The sequence below is a fragment of the Penicillium rubens genome (genome assembly GCF_028828025.1).
Source record: "Penicillium rubens strain IBT 27055 chromosome Unknown utg000004l_segment0_segment0, whole genome shotgun sequence".
In the NCBI taxonomy this organism is placed as follows: domain Eukaryota; kingdom Fungi; phylum Ascomycota; class Eurotiomycetes; order Eurotiales; family Aspergillaceae; genus Penicillium; species Penicillium rubens.
The window spans coordinates 22,792-41,237 of record NW_026890602.1 but is presented as its reverse complement, the minus strand read 5'-3'; the positions used below and the strand labels follow the sequence as shown (position 1 = coordinate 41,237).

General features: G+C 49.4%; 10 protein-coding genes across 10 annotated transcripts; 6 read left to right on the top strand and 4 right to left on the bottom strand.

Annotated features, from left to right (window-relative positions):
- Positions 1-1,134: 1,134 nt before the first annotated feature.
- On the top strand, positions 1,135-2,466 carry N7525_009961 (uncharacterized protein; the record flags this gene model as incomplete). Its single annotated transcript, XM_002560202.2, has 1 exon — positions 1,135-2,466. The coding sequence occupies one exon, from the start codon at positions 1,135-1,137 to the stop codon at positions 2,464-2,466; it is 1,332 nt and encodes a 443-aa protein (XP_002560248.2).
- Positions 2,467-3,444: 978 nt separating this feature from the next.
- On the top strand, positions 3,445-4,314 carry N7525_009960 (uncharacterized protein; the record flags this gene model as incomplete). Its single annotated transcript, XM_061214917.1, has 1 exon — positions 3,445-4,314. One exon carries the CDS (start codon positions 3,445-3,447, stop codon positions 4,312-4,314), a length of 870 nt encoding a protein of 289 aa, XP_061067429.1.
- A 1,257-nt stretch (positions 4,315-5,571) lies between these two features.
- On the bottom strand, positions 5,572-6,189 carry N7525_009959 (YwbE family protein; the record flags this gene model as incomplete). Its single annotated transcript, XM_061214916.1, has 1 exon — positions 5,572-6,189. The coding sequence occupies one exon, from the start codon at positions 6,187-6,189 to the stop codon at positions 5,572-5,574; it is 618 nt and encodes a 205-aa protein (XP_061067428.1).
- Positions 6,190-8,286: 2,097 nt separating this feature from the next.
- On the bottom strand, positions 8,287-9,012 carry N7525_009958 (uncharacterized protein; the record flags this gene model as incomplete). The annotated part of the gene is made up of 1 exon (XM_002560199.1): positions 8,287-9,012. The coding sequence occupies one exon, from the start codon at positions 9,010-9,012 to the stop codon at positions 8,287-8,289; it is 726 nt and encodes a 241-aa protein (XP_002560245.1).
- A 353-nt stretch (positions 9,013-9,365) lies between these two features.
- On the bottom strand, positions 9,366-10,468 carry N7525_009957 (ketoreductase; the record flags this gene model as incomplete). Its single annotated transcript, XM_002560198.1, has 2 exons — positions 9,366-10,229; positions 10,295-10,468. The coding sequence occupies 2 exons, from the start codon at positions 10,466-10,468 to the stop codon at positions 9,366-9,368; spliced, it is 1,038 nt and encodes a 345-aa protein (XP_002560244.1).
- Positions 10,469-10,654: 186 nt separating this feature from the next.
- N7525_009956 (Erg28 family protein) lies at positions 10,655-11,134 on the top strand (the record flags this gene model as incomplete). The annotated part of the gene is made up of 2 exons (XM_002560197.1): positions 10,655-10,717; positions 10,790-11,134. 2 exons carry the CDS (start codon positions 10,655-10,657, stop codon positions 11,132-11,134), a joined length of 408 nt encoding a protein of 135 aa, XP_002560243.1.
- Positions 11,135-11,336: 202 nt separating this feature from the next.
- On the bottom strand, positions 11,337-12,621 carry N7525_009955 (UDP-glucose:hexose-1-phosphate uridylyltransferase; the record flags this gene model as incomplete). Its single annotated transcript, XM_002560196.1, has 3 exons — positions 11,337-12,208; positions 12,276-12,460; positions 12,524-12,621. 3 exons carry the CDS (start codon positions 12,619-12,621, stop codon positions 11,337-11,339), a joined length of 1,155 nt encoding a protein of 384 aa, XP_002560242.1.
- Positions 12,622-13,316: 695 nt separating this feature from the next.
- Positions 13,317-14,406, top strand: N7525_009954 (uncharacterized protein; the record flags this gene model as incomplete). The annotated part of the gene is made up of 2 exons (XM_002560195.2): positions 13,317-13,364; positions 13,414-14,406. The coding sequence occupies 2 exons, from the start codon at positions 13,317-13,319 to the stop codon at positions 14,404-14,406; spliced, it is 1,041 nt and encodes a 346-aa protein (XP_002560241.2).
- A 633-nt stretch (positions 14,407-15,039) lies between these two features.
- Positions 15,040-16,878, top strand: N7525_009953 (MFS transporter; the record flags this gene model as incomplete). Its single annotated transcript, XM_002560194.1, has 1 exon — positions 15,040-16,878. The coding sequence occupies one exon, from the start codon at positions 15,040-15,042 to the stop codon at positions 16,876-16,878; it is 1,839 nt and encodes a 612-aa protein (XP_002560240.1).
- Positions 16,879-17,120: 242 nt separating this feature from the next.
- Positions 17,121-18,072, top strand: N7525_009952 (putative DSBA family oxidoreductase; the record flags this gene model as incomplete). The annotated part of the gene is made up of 5 exons (XM_061214915.1): positions 17,121-17,154; positions 17,222-17,326; positions 17,454-17,581; positions 17,632-17,948; positions 18,000-18,072. The coding sequence occupies 5 exons, from the start codon at positions 17,121-17,123 to the stop codon at positions 18,070-18,072; spliced, it is 657 nt and encodes a 218-aa protein (XP_061067427.1).
- Between the last annotated feature and the right edge of the window lie 374 nt (positions 18,073-18,446).

Sequence of the window (18,446 nt, the reverse complement as noted above, 5' to 3'; positions counted from 1 at the left end):
CACCTTACAGTGTTCTATAGGTAGTACATAGACCTTGTCTGTGCACAAGGGGAATATGACAGAGACACCCTAGTGGAGAATCGGTGTCATTGCATGATCGAGCCCATTGGAAGGGTTCCATTAGGGGTTTATTAATGTCACCTAGTTATACAATATACGTACATTGATCTATTATTAACTAACCCCTTTTAAGCTCCCGAGGTCAACCCTTAATGGTTTAATGATCGGCCCGTAGGGGGGAGGGGGGCATCATGACGCTCTAGTCTACTCTGTATGTTGTACTCCGCCGTTGTCGAGTCTAGATGTCAGACAATGGCATTCAATATTGCCTTCCAATGTTTCTACTGACCCCTTAATATATCATCTTTTGATCCAATCACGATTAAAATACATCGTAGTTCGAAATACGTTTCGCTCAAGGCAATATTGACGGATCACATCTTCTCTCCAGATAAACAAAATAGTTACAACATAGGTAATTTTACTCACTTTCATAATGAAGACGTAGATTAATAATGTCTTACTCGGCGACTTCGGGCTTGCCGATCTTGTTGAAGCTTGAATGCAAGGATATTTTCGATGTGGGAGGTGTGCTGCTAAGGACAATAATTCGTAGGGAGTGGCTATTATCTTTTTGCGGCTATTGTTCGCTGAACTACATGGACTGGAGGCTTCTTGGGGGATCCTTGGTAGTAGTGCCGATAGTAATGCTTAGCATCCATGGGATGGCGCCATTATTTACAAAGCAGATGCACTCAGTTTCCCTCTCTGGTTCGTCTATTTTAGATATATTTTCTGTCTATTCCGTATATCATCTGTTGAAATGGATGGGAGATAAAAGGGATCCCAAGGTGGTCCGCCTTTACCCAACACTGGCCTTTTAGGCTTTTTCCCTACGATCTCTTCCCGAAGTCACAAATTATAGCCTCGCATCGAATTGCCAGTCTAGTACGGGGTACTCCGTAGTTCAATACCAAAATGTAGTTCATATTGGTTATACACAATTGGGCTCTATGGATTTCTTACTGTTCTATATTTAGCAACTTGTCACCTATCTGCGATCTCGAAGTGGGGTAATTGTCCCGCAACAACAAAGATGTCAGAAGTTCCCTTCCTCTACGTCAGTCTGAAAATATGGAAATCACCAAGGAAAAAGTTCAAGAGGTCTTGAATAAAACTGCCCTCCGCTGTCGAGGCCCAGGAGGTGCCATCGCCGTCGTCCAAGATGGCGAGATAATCGGCCAGCGCGTCTGGGGATTCGCCGACCTGGACCAACGGATTCCCATGACCGCTCAAACGCAGATGCCCATCTGCTCAATTACTAAACAGTTTGTGTGTGCGTTGTTGATTGACTTGGAACGCAACCCAACCCCGACATTAGCTGCAAAGGGCGATGTCCGGAAGCAGCTCTCAGATCATCTCACGGAAATACTAAGCCCGGAGCTCACTTCTGACGGTGAACTGACAATTGACCGGCTATGCGACATGCAATCCGGTATGCGCGACTACTGGGCTATGACCACACTGTGGGGGTCTAAGCCCGACGACGAGTTCCTCATTGAGAGAGACTGTGGTCCACTGCTTGCCCGAACCAAGTCATTCCAGTTCCAGCCGGGGACGGAATATTCCTACTGCAATGTCAACTTCCACATACTTGCCCGGGTGATTGAGCGAGCTACCGAGGAGTCCCTGGACAAATTGCTCGAAGAGCGAATACTCCGACCGGCTGGTATGAGCACGGCATTTCTTTGCCCCAACACCGCACATCACCCATCGCCCTGTGTCGGGTATGAGGGCGACGAGCAGCATGGTTTCACAGCGGCTACCAACAGAATGGAGTGGTCTGGTGATGCGGGGCTGGTGGCTTCACTCGCTGATATGATCGCGTACGAGAAGTATCTCGATCGCTGCTACGCTGATCCACAAAGCTGGTACCACGCCGCTATAGCTGCCCCGAAGTTCAAAGACGGAACTCCTGCAACGTACCGTTATGGGCTAAGTCACACTGACATCGGTGGTGTTGACACGATTGGACATGGTGGAGCGTTGCGAGGGTATCGGCTACACCGGCGACACGCGCCACGCCAGCGTTTGTCCGTCGTCATTATGCTTAACAGTGATTCGGGCACATTCGGCCCCAACATTGATATCTTCAAAGATCTGTTGGGACTACCAAAGCCTGTATCTGCATCTATCCAGGCGGCAGAATCTTGGGTTGGCGCGTTCCTTGATCAGGATACCCAGCTGTCGATCGTCATCACCAAGGGCGCACGGGATGGAGAGGTGGCCATCAGCTACGATGGGTCTGCCGAGCCTATTAAGCTTAGTGTACCGAATCATGGAAAGTCCGATTCGATGGTTGCTACGATCGATGAAGATTTGTTGAGTATTCATCGCGTGAGAGATAACCGGATGCTTAGTGCTCGGCGTATTGTCCCGAAAGAATCAATCCTTAAGGGGACTTGATTCCAAGGTATCTACCACTGTGCCGAGATTGAATCTACCTTCCATTGCCTTGGCCAGGATGGGATGCTATACGGTGCGTTTGACGGATATTTGGGTCAAGGAAATGCAACCCCCATGAAATATCTAGGAGATGATGTCTGGGTTTTGACTTGTCCACGTGGTCTGGATGCTCCAGCTCCGGGGGATTGGACCATTGCCTTTTCCCGGAATGATCGTGATGCAATCCAGGGGTGCACGATTGGTTGTTGGCTGGCTAGGAAGATTGACTATGTGAAGAAAGCATGAGGGTTCTGTTATATCATGCAGAATCATGAAATACAGCGTTTCCAGACTTGCAGGTTGGACCCTGGATTGCTATACTCAGTAGACCAAATATACTAAGGCAGTAAAAAGCATAAACTGCATATGCAGTTGTACATACCTAGGTAGTTATCTTACTTATATTAGAGCCAAAGACGAAAAAGGCTGTGGAAAAATAAACTCCGATAGGGGGAATCGAACCCCCGGCTGCCGTGTGAGAGACGGCGATGTTAGCCACTACACCATATCGGATATTGGATGTAGACTGTGTCTGATTTAGCCTTGACCACCTTTTTCGCACCCTCTGCGTTAGTGCGAGGTCCTATTTAACCCTCATCTGTCCTTCTAAGGTTGATCTAGTAAGGTATTTTTTCAATTCATCCGGATTCCGAGCTCCGCCCCCTACGTTATTTTCGGTACGACTGACTAGCTTACATACCCCTTAGCCAATTTTTCCTACTTTGACTCGCTCTAACCTTTTTTTCTATTATGGAGGTCCATATCAGAACTTATGCGGTAGGGTGAAGGCTAAAGGTCGGATTTGCGTTCAGGTCATTCCCCAATCATAATGGATCGGCAAGAAAACCAGTGGGTGGCCTGCCTACGGAGTCTTAGAGATATACTGATTATTCTAGATGTCCTTATGTGGTTGGCAATACGATCAAACTACATCTCAAAATGAAAGATAATGAGGTCTTGACCGATGCCAGAATCATCAAGTTATTCGAACCGTTCACCCTTTCCTCTGTGATGGTCGTTCGAATAGCCTGTTCTGATTTGGCATTAGAAGGCGATATGGTATTGAAGCTTTTTGATCGACGCTTTGCAACACAGCTTCGGAAAGATGAAAAACTTCGTCCCTGGACTTCAGATATTGAGAGCGATTATCATCAATTCGTTCTTGATGGTGGTGCATCTCAATTCATCACTGAGCTCAACAACAACGGCGACATAGCACAGCAAGGCGAAACATGGAATAGCTCCCAGGACGAAGCCTATCTTTATGATCATTTATCGGATCTGTATGAAACAGAGGTTCGGGTATATGACACCTTGAGGGATATGCAAGGAAATGATATCCCTCAACTACTTGCCTACGTCACAATTCCAGGCTGTAGTTTGGCGGAAATGCAGCCAGCCAGCCAGTATATCGATGTTTCTGGAATCCTTTTAGAGTATATTGAAGGGTTTCCTTTGACCGATATCGCCGACCACACACCAAGAGAGTGCTGGCAAAGCATCTGCGAAGAAGCTATACAAATACTTCATCGGATGGGTGATCATGGGATATTAAACGAGGATGTCAAGACGAGAAGCTTTATCGTGAAGAAGGACACGCGGGCGGAAAGTGGATACAAGGTGGTCATGATTGACTTTGCGCTCTGCAATTTTCGCAAGGATTATGCAGATAACGTTGATTGGAGTGAAGCGAAGGCAATACAGGACGAAGAAGGGGCAGTTGGACTTATCATGCAGGACCGCTTGGAGTGTGGATTTGTTTACCGTCGATCTAATCGATACAAAAAGCCGGCTGATTATTACGAATGAAGCAACCTTGGAAAATACATATGTATGTATCGTTAAGGAAGAATTTGGTCCCACGCTAGTACTGGAATAAATACGAACTGTGCTGTTGTATTCAGAATTTCGACGGAAGGTTAAGATCCATGGATGAGTATAAGAGCTAGTAATTTTCGTATATACTGTGCCTCGGTGCCTGAATCTTTGCCGGCAGAGAGTGACAATAGTGTTTCCCCGGATGTTGTTGGGGAAATGGTCATATTGTTGGTCTGTCAAACCTGATTCCAGCGTATCTGATCGACAGAATGAAAGTCCGAACTGCCCCGATCAGCGGAGGGAAAATCGAGGTGGTGGACGGAAGCCGCAGCGCAATCGAACACCTGGTATGACTGCAGGTCACGGCAGGGAACGTAGGGTTTGATTCGAGATGGGGAGTGGGAGCGGCCAATCACCAATTAGAGCAATACATACAGCTCCGGGAACAGAGAAACCTCTCCTGACCAATTCACGGCCTTCTGTGTATTGGGCATCTAGTGCGCTTTCTTGTTATGCCCCCAAAGCAGAAAGCTTACTAAGGTCTCAAATCGGAAGGGTTGGCTTTTTCCATCAAAGATGATGTTAACGCCATTGATATGATCCTGAGGGAAATCCGCGAGTTGCTGACTGTTACCTACCATGACTAGGTAGGTAGGTAGGGTGTATAGCCGTTGAATTTCTCATGTCACCACTCTCTAAAGTAGCAAGCAATACATGAAAGTCAAAGTCCAAAAGTTTCATTTTATAGTTCTACGGTCATGACTCCGTTTCACTATCTGAAGGCTAGAAAAATTCTCCATCTTTATCCACTAAAGGCTCTAGCGTCGGGAGCTCCGGTTGTCGGGTTAGGATGGATATTTTTGAAGTAAATTTTTGGGGAGAAGGGTGTCGAGAATTTGACCGGCAGTATGGGATCACATTTTGGAAAAATTCTCCATGGTGATACCGACATGCCTCAAAGTCATGAAGCAGGAGCGACTCCCTGCCATGGGAGACATGATCGGCCTGATGCGTCTGGATGGGATCGATCACACGCCAGATAGTGGACACAGAGGATGTCGATCACCTTATTCCAGTCTCAGTGAATGAAGTAGCGAGAAAAAAAGGCAGTCCCTGTCACGATCTTTCCGCTCTAAACTCCAAGGCTTAACAAAAGCACTTCCAAGGTTCAATGGCTTTGCATGATCTTGCAAGGATAGCTGAACTATGCTGCAACTCTTGTATGGTTTGCTCGGTACTCTTGACCAGTCACTCTCCGAAATGACCAGCAACGTGGTGCGCCACAGCGGCTTCGTCGCCCTCGAAGTCTGCGCACACGGGACATTTGAGAGAGCCCGGTAGCTGAGTGGCACCGCCTATATCCTCAAGCCTCTCCTCCAGTTGCTCATTCCGTCCGGCCTGTGTCTTTTTGCTCTTCTTCTTTCCCTTCGCAGGGCGTATGTACATGTCCAGCCCAAGGGGCTCAGCTGAAGGCTCCTCCGGCCCATCAAGACGCATATCACGCGAGGTAAAACGATTGCGTCTCCCGTTTAAATGACCTCCCTCTACTCTTAATTGAATACCGGGCGCGCTCTCTTGTGCGCCCTCTGCTCCTCCATCTATTTCCCGCGTCGGCTCACCGCTCCGGAGGCTCTGCACCCTTCCGACGCGCCCGTCGGTAAGACGCACTTTGACGCCTCGTGGGTGATCGCCACGCGTGAGTAATTCGCTCACTCTTCCTGGTACTGTACGCCCTGTGGGCTGGTCGGCTTTGAGGATGATATTGACGGATGTGCCCGGGTTGATAGCTATTGAGGGGGGCACGCGTGGGTGGGAGGGGCGCGATCCCCCGCGTCCGAGCCCGCCGCGTCGTTTTTGGCCATCCATTGAGAATATCGTGGGGCGTACAAGGATATTGAGATATGAACGCAGGTCTTTGGATGGCTGGCGTGGCTCGAAGCAGAATTTTTCAAAGAACCCTGCGGTGTGGGTTCCAGGTTGTCGGGTAGATAAACTGGGAACATCAGACTGTGAGGACGTACATCCATGGGTAATTACGACTCTTACTGTGTCCCCTGGCCAGTGAATTTGCTTACAGCATCGCGAAAACTCACATTGAATTTAAGCGGATCGTTTCTACACAAACAGGCAACCATAAGTCTGACCGTCATGAGTAGCTCTTGTCGAATCACTATATAATGGTCCTTAAGCCGTGCTTTATATAGTCTACTAGACAGGCGTTGGGAAAATTGAACTTCTCAGATGGCCTGGCCCCCCAATATGTGAAACGTACTTTTTCTATAGCGGCTAACAACCCATGCCTACAGACGTACGGAGTAGGCACGAAAGCAATGCACGCGCCTTCCACTATTACTCCCTCTAACCTACGAGCACTAACCTACCTACCTACATAGGTACCTAGGTAGGTAGTAAGATTCTAATCCACGAACCAGACCCCGGGATAGACGAGAACCTATGATATCCATTCCCACTTTTCCTTTTTTTGAAAGGAAGAAAAATTAGAAGTCATGTGCGCTGCCGATTGCGCACAGCCGGGCTACTTTGGTATGTCTATAGCAAGAGTAGATTATATTATTTTCAACGATTTATTTGCCTGTCCTTTTCGTTTCCACTCCGTACCAATGATGTCGGTCTGCAATCTCGCGAATTCCCGGATTCTACCCAACCCCTGTATAGCCTACCGATCACCGAGGGGAAGGGTTTCCCTATAAAAAGTATTGGTGTTGCCTAGGTAAGGGGTAAGAAAGAGTAGGTTAATATCCAATTGGTGCCATGGTCTAGTGGTATGACGACACATTGTGGTGTTACACAATTCTGTGTTAGCCCCGGTTCGATTCCGGGTGGCGCCATTTCTTTTTTTTTTTGGTATATATATTCTATCTATCAACCTAGAGGTATACGAAACGATATACAAATGCCGATGAACAAAAGTCAAGACAAAACAAGCCAATTCGTTCAGATCATATTAGATCATTTCTATATTTCTCCCTTGGGGAGACCCCGACATTTGCTCCGTAGTACTCGGTGATCTGGTCTTGACACGCACAAATATATCTGCGAACAATCCCTGGGTAAACAGCCATCGAGATCCGACCACCATCCAATTTGGTGTGATCGTCGTATAGCAAGCTGTACTCATGTGGAACCACCCTTCTATTTAAACTGTCAACCGAGGTGAATGTCTCAGGCAGCTCTGCCAGCCCCTCGAATTCAAAAAAATCAACGTGGCCTCGTATATTACCCATCAGTGCAGCACCCATGTCAGACCAAAAGTTAGCAGCAAAGGGGGAAGTTTCTTACCTGAGGTCTCTGTTTCTCGATCTGGTAGTACTCATGGTGGTAGTAGTAGTAGTAGTAGAAGAAGAAGAAGAAGAAGAAGAAGAAATGTAGTCCGGGTGATATATGAGAAAGAGGAGGGATAGGTTTCTAAAGCCAGCATGGCCATGCTCCATTTTATGTCTTATTTGGCGAAAACAATGGCCACACATGTTTCTTCGTTATTTTTCACTGCATAGATTATATTCGATGTCACTTCAGACTCCCCTGTTTCCTCACCAAACCATCGCCGGACGGAATGTCTATTACTTGGAGGTTTTGGTTCAGGTATCTCTCTCGGATTGGGTGATACATTTCTATGTGTTTGCACTGGGTAAAGTGACTGGACGAAAGGACCTGGCCAACTCATGATTGATATCTTCTGTGTTGCAACCGAGGGCCCGAGTTTATAGAATGTGCTTTTACTTGGCTTGTATTTTCCTCATCCTCATCATTCCTTAACAAATCATCTCCATCCCCGTAGGGAATTCATCCTCCCCCCGCAGCCCTTTGTCAGAGAATCAAAGAAAATACGGAAACGGGGAAGAGAATACATCATGGTATATCACAAAGGACCCAAATCAGATCCACGGATGTGGTAAAGAAGGCAGGAATGGCAAGGACAGATCCCTGACCACCCCAAGAAGTCTAATCACTCAACCCCAACCTATCCTCAATGACCTTCACTATCTCGGTCCATTCCAACATAGCTCCACTCCCCACGTCTCCGCAAGCCAACACCTTCGACGACTGCGGTTGCAGAACCTCGAACCAGCCTGTCTCACCTCCCTTGTTGTCTTTTCCAACACCCCATTCCACCTCTAGCACCCGGATATGCTGGCCCGTCACTGGGTGTCGCCACATAGCTGTATTCATGGCCGGTGCAACTACAATCCGTTTTCGTTTCCCGTCGACCTGGCCATCTGTATCCCACGCTCGACATACGGACGTCAATAGATTATCGCTAAGTCCGTTGGCGAGCTTCGCTAGGGTGTTTGCGGAAAGAGGAGCAATGACAAGGATATCCGCCCAGCGTCGAAGAGATATGTGCAAGATATCAACACCGCGGCGCCAGGGCTCCGGACCCCACTCCGCGTCATCGTCATAGACAGCTTCTACGCCAGGGAGGGAACCGAGGGACGACACGGTGGGCTGCTCAGCGGACTGGCCGCTTAGGAATTGTTTGGCTTTGGTGGTGAGGATTACTCTTATCGAGAGCTTGTGGACATGAGGGGAGAGGGCGCTGATAATATTGGCTATTTTGATAGTCGCGACTGAGCCAGTTGCGGCAAGGAGGAGATGAATGCGGTTGTCCGTGGAATTTATGTATGAGGCATCATCGGTCCCAGTGACGGGAAGGGCCGATTGAGACATGCTTTGTCAGTTTACTCTGCAGCATGCAGGGTTTAACTTGGTCATTATCGATGATACACGAGATCCCAGGTGAGAGAAGTGGGGTGATAATGGCTTATCGATAAGAATTCTACAATTCTACCGAGGTCAGCCATGGAGGCATACGAGATCGATAGCAAAGGGTGTGAAGAATCTCTTATTTGTTTTTCTTGGTATAGACCTTTAGGTATCAATGATGTTCCCATTATCTCCCTATCGTTTTTCTGTTTATACATTTACTCAAGCCTATCATGCGTTTCGAATAACATATAAATCTGGCTCAAGAATCGCATCTCCCTCTGCTTTACAGCAGAAAACCGAGAAAACCGAGCAGATCAAGTGCTCTTCTTCGCATTCTCACGCTCAGCCTTCCGGAGAGCGCGCTTCCGAATGCTCTCGTGCATAGACTTGTTTTGCCCAAGAACAAACTTGCCCATAGTCCCGGACACAGAAGTCAAGAACCAAGCCATGATGCCATGACTCCAGTAGGGCGACGAACTGTAGGCGTAGGTAGGCGAGCCACCACTGCGACCAATCTTCGCCAGAACGGAGTGAACGAAAGCGCGCGGGGTAGGGATAGAAGCCGAGGCACGACGGATCTTGGACATGGCAGAGGTAATCAGGTAGGCTTGGACGAGTTCAACATCGATGCCGTAAGGGGCCAATTCGCCGCCAAGAGCAGTAGACCAGTGTTGAAGGAAAGCCTTGCTGCCGGAGTAAGTGGCGAGGAACGGGGTAGGCAGGAGACCACCGAAAGAACCCATGGTCAGAATCAGACCGCGGCGGCGCTGCATCATGCCCGGCACGACAAGCTGAGTGACGCGGAGCGTGCCGGTGCAGTTGATAGTCACGATATCGGCCATCTCTGCGGAGGGAGTCTGCGCGAACGGAACGGGGATCGAGTGGCTCAGACCGACGTTGTTGACGAGCACGGACACGTCAATATCGGAGACCAGTTCGCCCAGCGCCTGGTAGTCGGCGTCGGCGTTCCGTGAGAAATCCATTGCGAGTGTCTTGGTCTGCACCTGCGGGAACTGCTTGGTGATATCCTCCGACAGGGTTGCCAGCTTCGAGGCTGTTCGCGATACGAGCACGATGTTGAACTTCGACTTCGCCAATTGCAGCGCGAATTCCTTACCCAGGCCGTCTGAGGCGCCTGTTACCACGGCCCAGCTACCGGGGGGACCGAAAGAGCGAAGCTACTCAATGATTCTAATCAGCTTCATCTTTTTCATTTGTGGACCTGGATACCGAGGTTACATACCGGTTTACCCGGAAGCACGAACAGACTGAGAAGCACCCGCATGAACGTCCAGACCTTGCGGGCAATAACCAACCCTCCGGTCGCCAGGAGGAACAGCGCTCCATAAGTAGGCAAACCCGGGGCAATATGGGCTGGCCATTGCGAGAGACACTCAATATGCTTTGAGAGATCCATAACGGGCAAAGGAACGTGAATAAGAAAAAGTAGACAGAAGGGGAGAAAAGGTTGAGCAAAACCGACGTTAGGCTTGTTGGGGGAAGAACAAACGCCAAGACTGTCCAAACATGCTCCCTCGGCCTCCAAGTCGCAAGAAAAACAACTTCCCCTTCAGATCAAAACAAAAGGGACACTCGCTCAAAAATGGACCAGTACCTTGCCTATCTCCCCCAGTCCGAGGGATTTCTGCCTAAATGGCTTTTCTTCGTAGGTTCTGCCTGTTGCCATCCCATTACCACTGCTCTATTCTCCAAGCTAACCAGCAACCTCTCTATATAGGTTTCGGTCGTCTCCGCTCTTAACAGCCTGCAAGCCTACACCTCTCCGAAATACACGTCCCTACTCTACAGTAATGGCACGGTCCCCGCAACGCCGCTCTCCGGCCGCGTCTTCGGAACCTGGACCTTCCTCTCTGCAGTCATTCGCATGACCGCTGCTTACAACATCACAAACTCTGTCGCGTATGACCTTGGAATGTGGACGTACGGCATTGCGCTCTCGCACTTTATCGGCGAGCTCGTCTTCGGCAATGCCTCGCTCAAGGGCCGGTTCTTGAATCCTTTGATTGTTGCGTCGGGCTCGCTGGCTTGGATGTTGACCCAGCGCGAGGCCTACCTGGGTTAAGTGATTTGGAGAGGGGGGTGGTTCAACAAATAGCTATGGAACCGAGCATTGCATGTTGGATCACAACTATGTACAACAGCCTTTGCGGGGGAAATAATATATATTGCACATAAGATGGAATATCTTTAATTCTGGGATAACCCCGCCCAGGACTTCATCAATTGCTTTTCTTTTCTATTTCCTTTATTAATTCTGAGACACTTCACGAGTCAATCTTCTTCCTGTACAACTCACCACCGCAAGCCCGCAGCTTAGCAGCAGCTTGCTCAGGGGTGATATCACGTTGAGGCTCCGCCATAAGCTCATAGCCAACCAAGAACTTGCGCACGGTAGCGCTTCGGAGCAGAGGCGGATAAAAGTGCAAGTGCAGGTATGACGCCTCAATCTCTTCCTCGGTGCCATCGAGCGGAGCCTGGTGAATACCCATACTGTAAGGGAAGTGCGTCTCGAAGAGATTATCGTAGCGACGGGTGATCTCGGCGATTGCCTCAGCAAGCAGCATCTTATCGGCCTCAGACAAATCCACCAGCGCGCGCTTGTGCGTGCGGCTCACAATCATCGTCTCAAACGGCCAGGTAGCCCACCACGGACAGACAACCAGGAAGGCATCGTTCTCAAACACAACACGCTCCTGCTTGCGGCTCTCCAGCGCCGCATAGTCCTCCAGCAGGTGGCTACCGCCGTGTTGCCGGCGATACTTGGTCAGCTGGTCCATTTCGGCAGCGGGCTCTTCCGGCATTGAGCTGGTCGTCCACACCTGCCCGTGCGGGTGCGGGTTCGAGCACCCCATGGCCGCGCCCTTGTTCTCGAAGATCTGCATGTACCGGTACTGCTCCTTTGGCTTGGTGGCGCTTGTTAATGTGGATGTGGGCTGCAGCGTTGTTGGAGATGCCTTTTTCGCTAGCGGCGAGGTCGGGGACAGGTGTGCTGTGTAGATTTCTGTCCAGGCATCGATCACGGGCACGATCTCGCGAGGTGCCAGGTCGGCGAGGGTGAGGTTGTGCGCGGATGAGAAGGTGAGCACGTAGCACTTGCCCGTTACAGGCTCGGCTTTCAGGAACCGCGATTCGAGTTCTGTGGGTGTGTGAGCTTGGTATATGTGTGGTGTGGTGTGGATGCGCTGGGCGGGGCTTGGACGTACCATCCTGGTTTGAGGGCTCATAGGCCGCTTGTTCTTCCTTCACGGCACTGTAATCGTTCACGAATACGAAGGTGCTCTCATAATTAGGGTTGGTATCGCCCTGGGCGCGCTCGTTCCCGGGACACAGGTAGCATTTGGGGTCGTAGTTGGGCAGGGTTGTCTTGGAGGGGCTCTCCTGTGCTCCTCTAGGGTGTTGTATGGTTAGCTGGTCTGTTGCGCGGTGTTCTTCCTATGACAACAATACTCACTGCCAGGGGCGCTTGGTTCGGTGGGGAGAGACCAAGATGGAGGAGCCACGGAGAGGGTTGTATCTCCTGTGGGAAATGTCGTCTAGTACGTTTTCCATGGCTATAGGCCGTAATGATATATTGGAGGAGAGAGAAGAAGTAAGGAAGAGAAAAGAGAAATCCCCGAAAATAGTTGGAAAGGGTCAGGGTTGGACTTCTGGTGGGAATGCGGGGTCTCCGGAGTAAAGGAATGTGTCAGGTTACAGCTGTTAAGCGAGGCCAAAGTATTATGTATAGGAGGCTACGGTGGATCTTGCCTAACTAATATAGCATGGCGAAGCTGTAGAAGCAATATATCTTTACATACAACGTCTTGGCATCTCCGTCTTTCTCTCGGTGAGCTGTCCAGGAATCGGGATCCCGCGGTTTTCCGGGGAAACAGGCACGTTCGGGGGACCGTTTGACCTGAGTTCAGCTGAAAGAGGCAATTGAATGCCGCAACTAACCGGTAGAAACCACACTTCTCCAGTTGGTGTCCCACATGGGTGGTGAGGTGGACTGGCAGTGGACTGGCAGTGGACTGGCGCACTAAAAAACCCCAAAAGGAAATTTATGCCCGCCTCACGTGCTATGACATCACTCATCACTTATCGTCACACAATCTGTTGTGTCTCGATACACAGAGATCAACAGTGTAACTCACACCTTGTTGTCCATTGTTGCGTTAAATATTGACCTTTTGGAGTATACTAACTAGCATCAATGACCTCTATTCCCAGGTTATACCCCAATTAATACACAGTAATCATCAACTATGAACACCGCCAACCCCGCAATGACCTTGAACTCGCTACCTAACGAAGTATGTATACAGGGTATACCCTGGGCAATGGATCTAAACATATCTCTAGATATTCATTCAAATTCTATCCGACTTCCCAACCCGGGCACTTCTTCCACTCATGTCAGTCAACCACCGGTTCCGCGCCCTGGTCCTAAGAATCCTCCACTACCGCCTGCTCCTTAGCATGCCACTTAAGGAATATAAACTACTGCTGGAATGCTTCCATCCCAGCTCAAAGCTCACTGAGCCACACGTCTTCTGCAAATACCTCGGTACAGATGGACTGAATGAGCGTCATGATGAAACGGGTCTGTTATACGAGAATATCGATGCCGCCCACCACCTAGGTAGGGTGGCAGGGCTATATTCGCGCTTCCGCCCAGAGGTAAGCAGCGACGAAGAAGATGAACGAGGCACAATTAGATCCAAGTTCGCTTTCTCGCCAGGTAGGATGCTTCTGTTGTCGGAGGTGGTGGGGTTCATACGGGCTGACATCAATGGGGGTCGAGAAGGCCAAGGAGAGGATGCTGTGATACGTGAGGTTACTTTAGATGGATATGAGGATTTCTCACAGTTATGTGTGGTGGCCAATCTCGTGCAAGTCAAGCCGGGAACGTCGTTGCTGTTGAGTGCATCGACTATTGAGGATGGGTTTGTTCGGTTATGGAGGGAGTGGTTGCGTGACCAGAGCGGGAGGAAGGAGAAGACTGCCGAGATTGACTGGGAAGAGGACTCTGAAAGGATGTTTTCGGATGATGATATACTATGGGTGGATATGAGCAAGACCGTTGGGTTGAAAATGCACGTGCGGCCGAAGGCGTGGGATCCGTCTCTTCCAGTGCTCATTCATCAGGATGATCGGAATGATGACGCTTGGGTCGGGTATGAGGTTATTCTGGAAGGTGAGTCACTACTACTGTGGAGATCATCCCGTGTTGACTTGATAGAACTTCACATTCGCTCCACGCGTTTGCTGATGGCTGTAGAGCAGTCAAAGGAAGAGCAGAAGATCCATCAAACCAACGCAATGGTGATTGGGGCCCCAATTCCAGTATCTTGAGAATCGGTGGATATGTCTAGTCCATGGCATATAATAGAATATATCCGAATGCATATACAATACGGGGAGCCCAAGAAGACTCATCTGTCACTATATTTGATTGGTCCTCAAGGCTACTATTCTACTACTAGGTAGTGTTTTTTGGCAAATCAAAACGGGGGAAGAGATTATATTATGGAGAACTTGGAATTTATATGAATGGTACAGTCAGATAAATTAAGCACATAGACTCAACAAGGTCCCTATAATATAGTCGAAAAAAAGGAAAGAAAAGAAATCTCTGCCAATGCATCCAAGCCTCCGGGAAGCCGTAAGAATGGCGTTCGGGCCGACCTTTGAGCCAGTCAAGTTGCTCCCTTATATTGAACTCCACTGAAAATTTGTGCATCCATCGGATAATTGCCGACATTACATAAATATATCTATTAGGTACCTCTATACCTAATATATATGGGTTTCAATGGTTTAGACCGAGGCTGCTCTCGGTTGTTATATTTGAGGCCGTTTGGACCGATTCAATATTAGTATTTTTTTCTTTCTCTCTTACATTATTTGCTATCCTCCAATATATTCAATATATATACACACATATACCAGTCCACGTCATTATATAGCTCCTGGCCTGAGCCTAGCATGATAGTCCCCAAGGGCGAGGCCATGCAGCCTTCAAAAATCCCTTTCTGGCGCCTGATCTTCGACCAAAAGGTGGTCACCGAGGAAGTCATGCAATTCCCATACAAAGGCTCCGGCACTGAAGACCATCCATACGCCGTGGTCTGGATCCCTGCCGACCCGCGCAACCCCATGAACTTTCCCCCAATCAGGAAGTGGTCTATTACACTGCTTGTGTCATTCGTTACTCTCGCAGTGTCGTTGGTCTCGTCCGCCTTTTCAGGTGGAATGAGACAGATTATGGAGGACTTTGGTGCGGCTCAGGAAATCGTCATTCTCGGTGTATCGCTCTTCGTGCTCGGATTCGCTATTGGACCCTTGATCTGGGCACCCCTTAGTGAGATGTTCGGCCGGAGACATATCTTTACCATCTCGTTTATGTTTCTCACCGTGTTCAATGCCGGCGCGGCGGGCGCAAAGAATATTGAGACGCTCATCGTCCTGCGTTTCCTGGCGGGTTCCTTTGGATCATCGCCATTTGGAAATGGAGGCGGCACTATTGCAGATATGTTTCCAGCTTCTCAGCGTGGTATCGCTATTAGCCTTTTTGCTGCTGCACCCTTCCTAGGACCGACACTAGGCCCTGTTATTGGAGGATTCCTAGCTACTGCTGCTGGCTGGAGGTGGGTGGAGGGACTACTTGCCGCATTCTCGGGTGTGCTCTGGCTATGTATCATATTCTTGTTACCAGAGACATATGCACCTGTCCTATTGCGCCGTCGTGCCGAGAAGATGTCTGCCCTGACTGGCAAGGTGTACCGCAGTCAGCTTGACATCGACCGTGGCCCCGCCCCCATGGGCAAGACGCTGAAAACTGCGCTTTCCCGCCCGTGGGTTCTGCTCTTCCGTGAGCCGATTGTGCTACTTTTCTCCATCTATATGGCAATCATCTATGGCACGCTCTATATGCTCTTTGCCGCCTACCCAATCGTCTTCCAAGAAGTCCGCGGCTGGAGCGAAGGTGTCGGCGGCCTCGCCTTCCTCGGCATCCTTGTCGGTATGGTGATGGCCGTGATGTACACATTCCCCGAGAATTTCCGCTACGCCAAAAAATGCAGCCAGACCACCGATCGGCTCGCCCCGGAGTTGAGACTACCCCCAAGCATGGTCGGAGGTATAGCACTACCAGTCGGCTTATTCTGGTTCGCCTGGACGAACTCGCCTAACATCCATTGGATGGCCTCAGTCGCTGCTGGAGCGCCCTTTGGTTTCGGCATGGTCCTGGTCTTCCTCAGCGTGTTCAACTACCTTATCGACTCATACACGATATTCTCTGCCTCCGTGCTAGCCGCAAACTCCGCCCTTCGCTCGCTGTTCGGCATGGCTTTCCCGCTTTTCACAACCTACATGTACCATAACCTAGGCATTCACTGGGCGTCGTCGGTTCCAGCCTTTTTGGCGCTTGCATGCGTGCCATTCCCATTCATATTCTATAAGTATGGCGCACGCATCAGGCAGCGCTGTACATACGCTTCTGAGGCGGACAACTTTATGCGCCGCCTTGCCGAGAGGAACCAGGCGGCCCACCGCGAGGAGCCTGGTTCGGAGAAGGGTGAGAAGACAAATTCGGTCACTCGGGTATCTGACGATGCCGACTCGAGCGATACGGATACTTTGTCCACTGTTCCGTCTCGTACGATCGCGCCTTATGCGTCCCGCGCATCTTGTCAATCTGGCCGGTCTTTGCATCGTGTTGCAACTGTGACACTGTACGAGGAGAACCCTTATGACTTGGATCTGGTCAATACTCGACAGTCGGCTATCAGCCGCAAGCGAGTTGATGAGATACCGAATAAATAGTGCTACATACCCCAATTTAATGTATCTACTAAATATTTCCAATATGAAACCAACCGATTTGGAGACAATTTGGAGAACCTCGCGAGGTTGGAATTAAAATGATCACCTCATCATTGTCGGCGGGCCTCGGTCCATCTCCACCTCGGCAACCTCCGCTATAATTGATTTATCTTCGCTGGCTCAACTGACCTGACTGGTAATACGGAGGAAATAAACCAGAATCTTATCGAGAATTCTTCGTCATGCCTGGCAAGATTGATGCTTACGTTGACTGCGGTATGGGAGCCCTCAGTTCCACCCCTGGTGTCGTTGAATTCGCATTTACTGATTGCCGCTTCGACAGTATCGCCATACTCATACTATGCGACGCTTTATCTACGAAGGAATCGCAAGGCTCTAGAGTCACATGGGGTTGAGGTTGAGTATGCGCGTCTCCGGTTGTTGGATGGTATGTGAGCTAACCAGACAGATTCCACCCGGTCTTCTTAGGCGGGATTAATGTTGGCTCAGGTATCCAAACGTCATTCCGGTTCTCTTATCAACACTAACATGAAGATTACTGACGTTTTGGACAGGGAATAAACCGCCTTGGACACTGCCCGCTAAAGCAGCGTACTCCAAATTCGACTCGGAGCGAGCATGTAAATACTTTGGAGTCCCGCAGATCCAGACACCAGAGTTCTTCCCAATCCTCTCAATCATGGTATCATCCTCTCTCTATCTCGGAATATTTCTCCCTCACTAACCAACCAGCCCCAACGATGCATGACCTACATCAAAAGCCACTTCCCGCGCGAGCAGTACGAAACCACCTTCCTGTCGCTGTGGGAGTGGATGTTCTATAAAAACATCGACATCAGCAAGCCAGAGAAGTTAGCTGAACTATTCCAGAGCAACGGGTACTCCGACTCGGAAGTCAGGCAAATCCTGGCCGCGGCATCCAGCCCGGAATTCAAGCAGGCTTTGACGGCCAATACGCAGATTGCTCTTGATAAGGGAGCCTATGGTGCGCCGTGGTTTTGGGTGCGGAATGCCGAGGGCAAAGAGCAGCCGTTTTTCGGTAGTGATCGGTATGTTTTGTATGATCTCCGTGCAGTGAATGAATGCTGATTTTGTTATAGGTTTGCATTTATGTGGATGTATCTCGGGTTGCCATTTCAGGATGTTGCGATTGTTGAGAAGTCGAGGCTTTAGACCGTGTCGACTTTCAATCTGATTCCATGTGCTCTTTGGAAATGTCAATGGTCTACAAGATACGGAGTATACTCGTGGTGATATGCGGACGCCAAGACTAATTTCCCAAGTAAACACTGAACGCTTGAAAAGAGCATTCGAATATGGAGCATGATATACAGGGAATGAGTCCTGTCCATTCGTCGTGTACAACATAATTAATCCTTGGCCCTATGGGGAAAGAAGTTGACGAAGCTAAAATGGGATGGATATACGTGTAGAACATAAAACTATGAAGATCTATACAGAACTACATAGGACGACCGCAACCGGCTAAGATCTGAACCGTTTTACCCCGCTCCCCACACTTACAAAGTCCCGATTCTTTGGAGTCT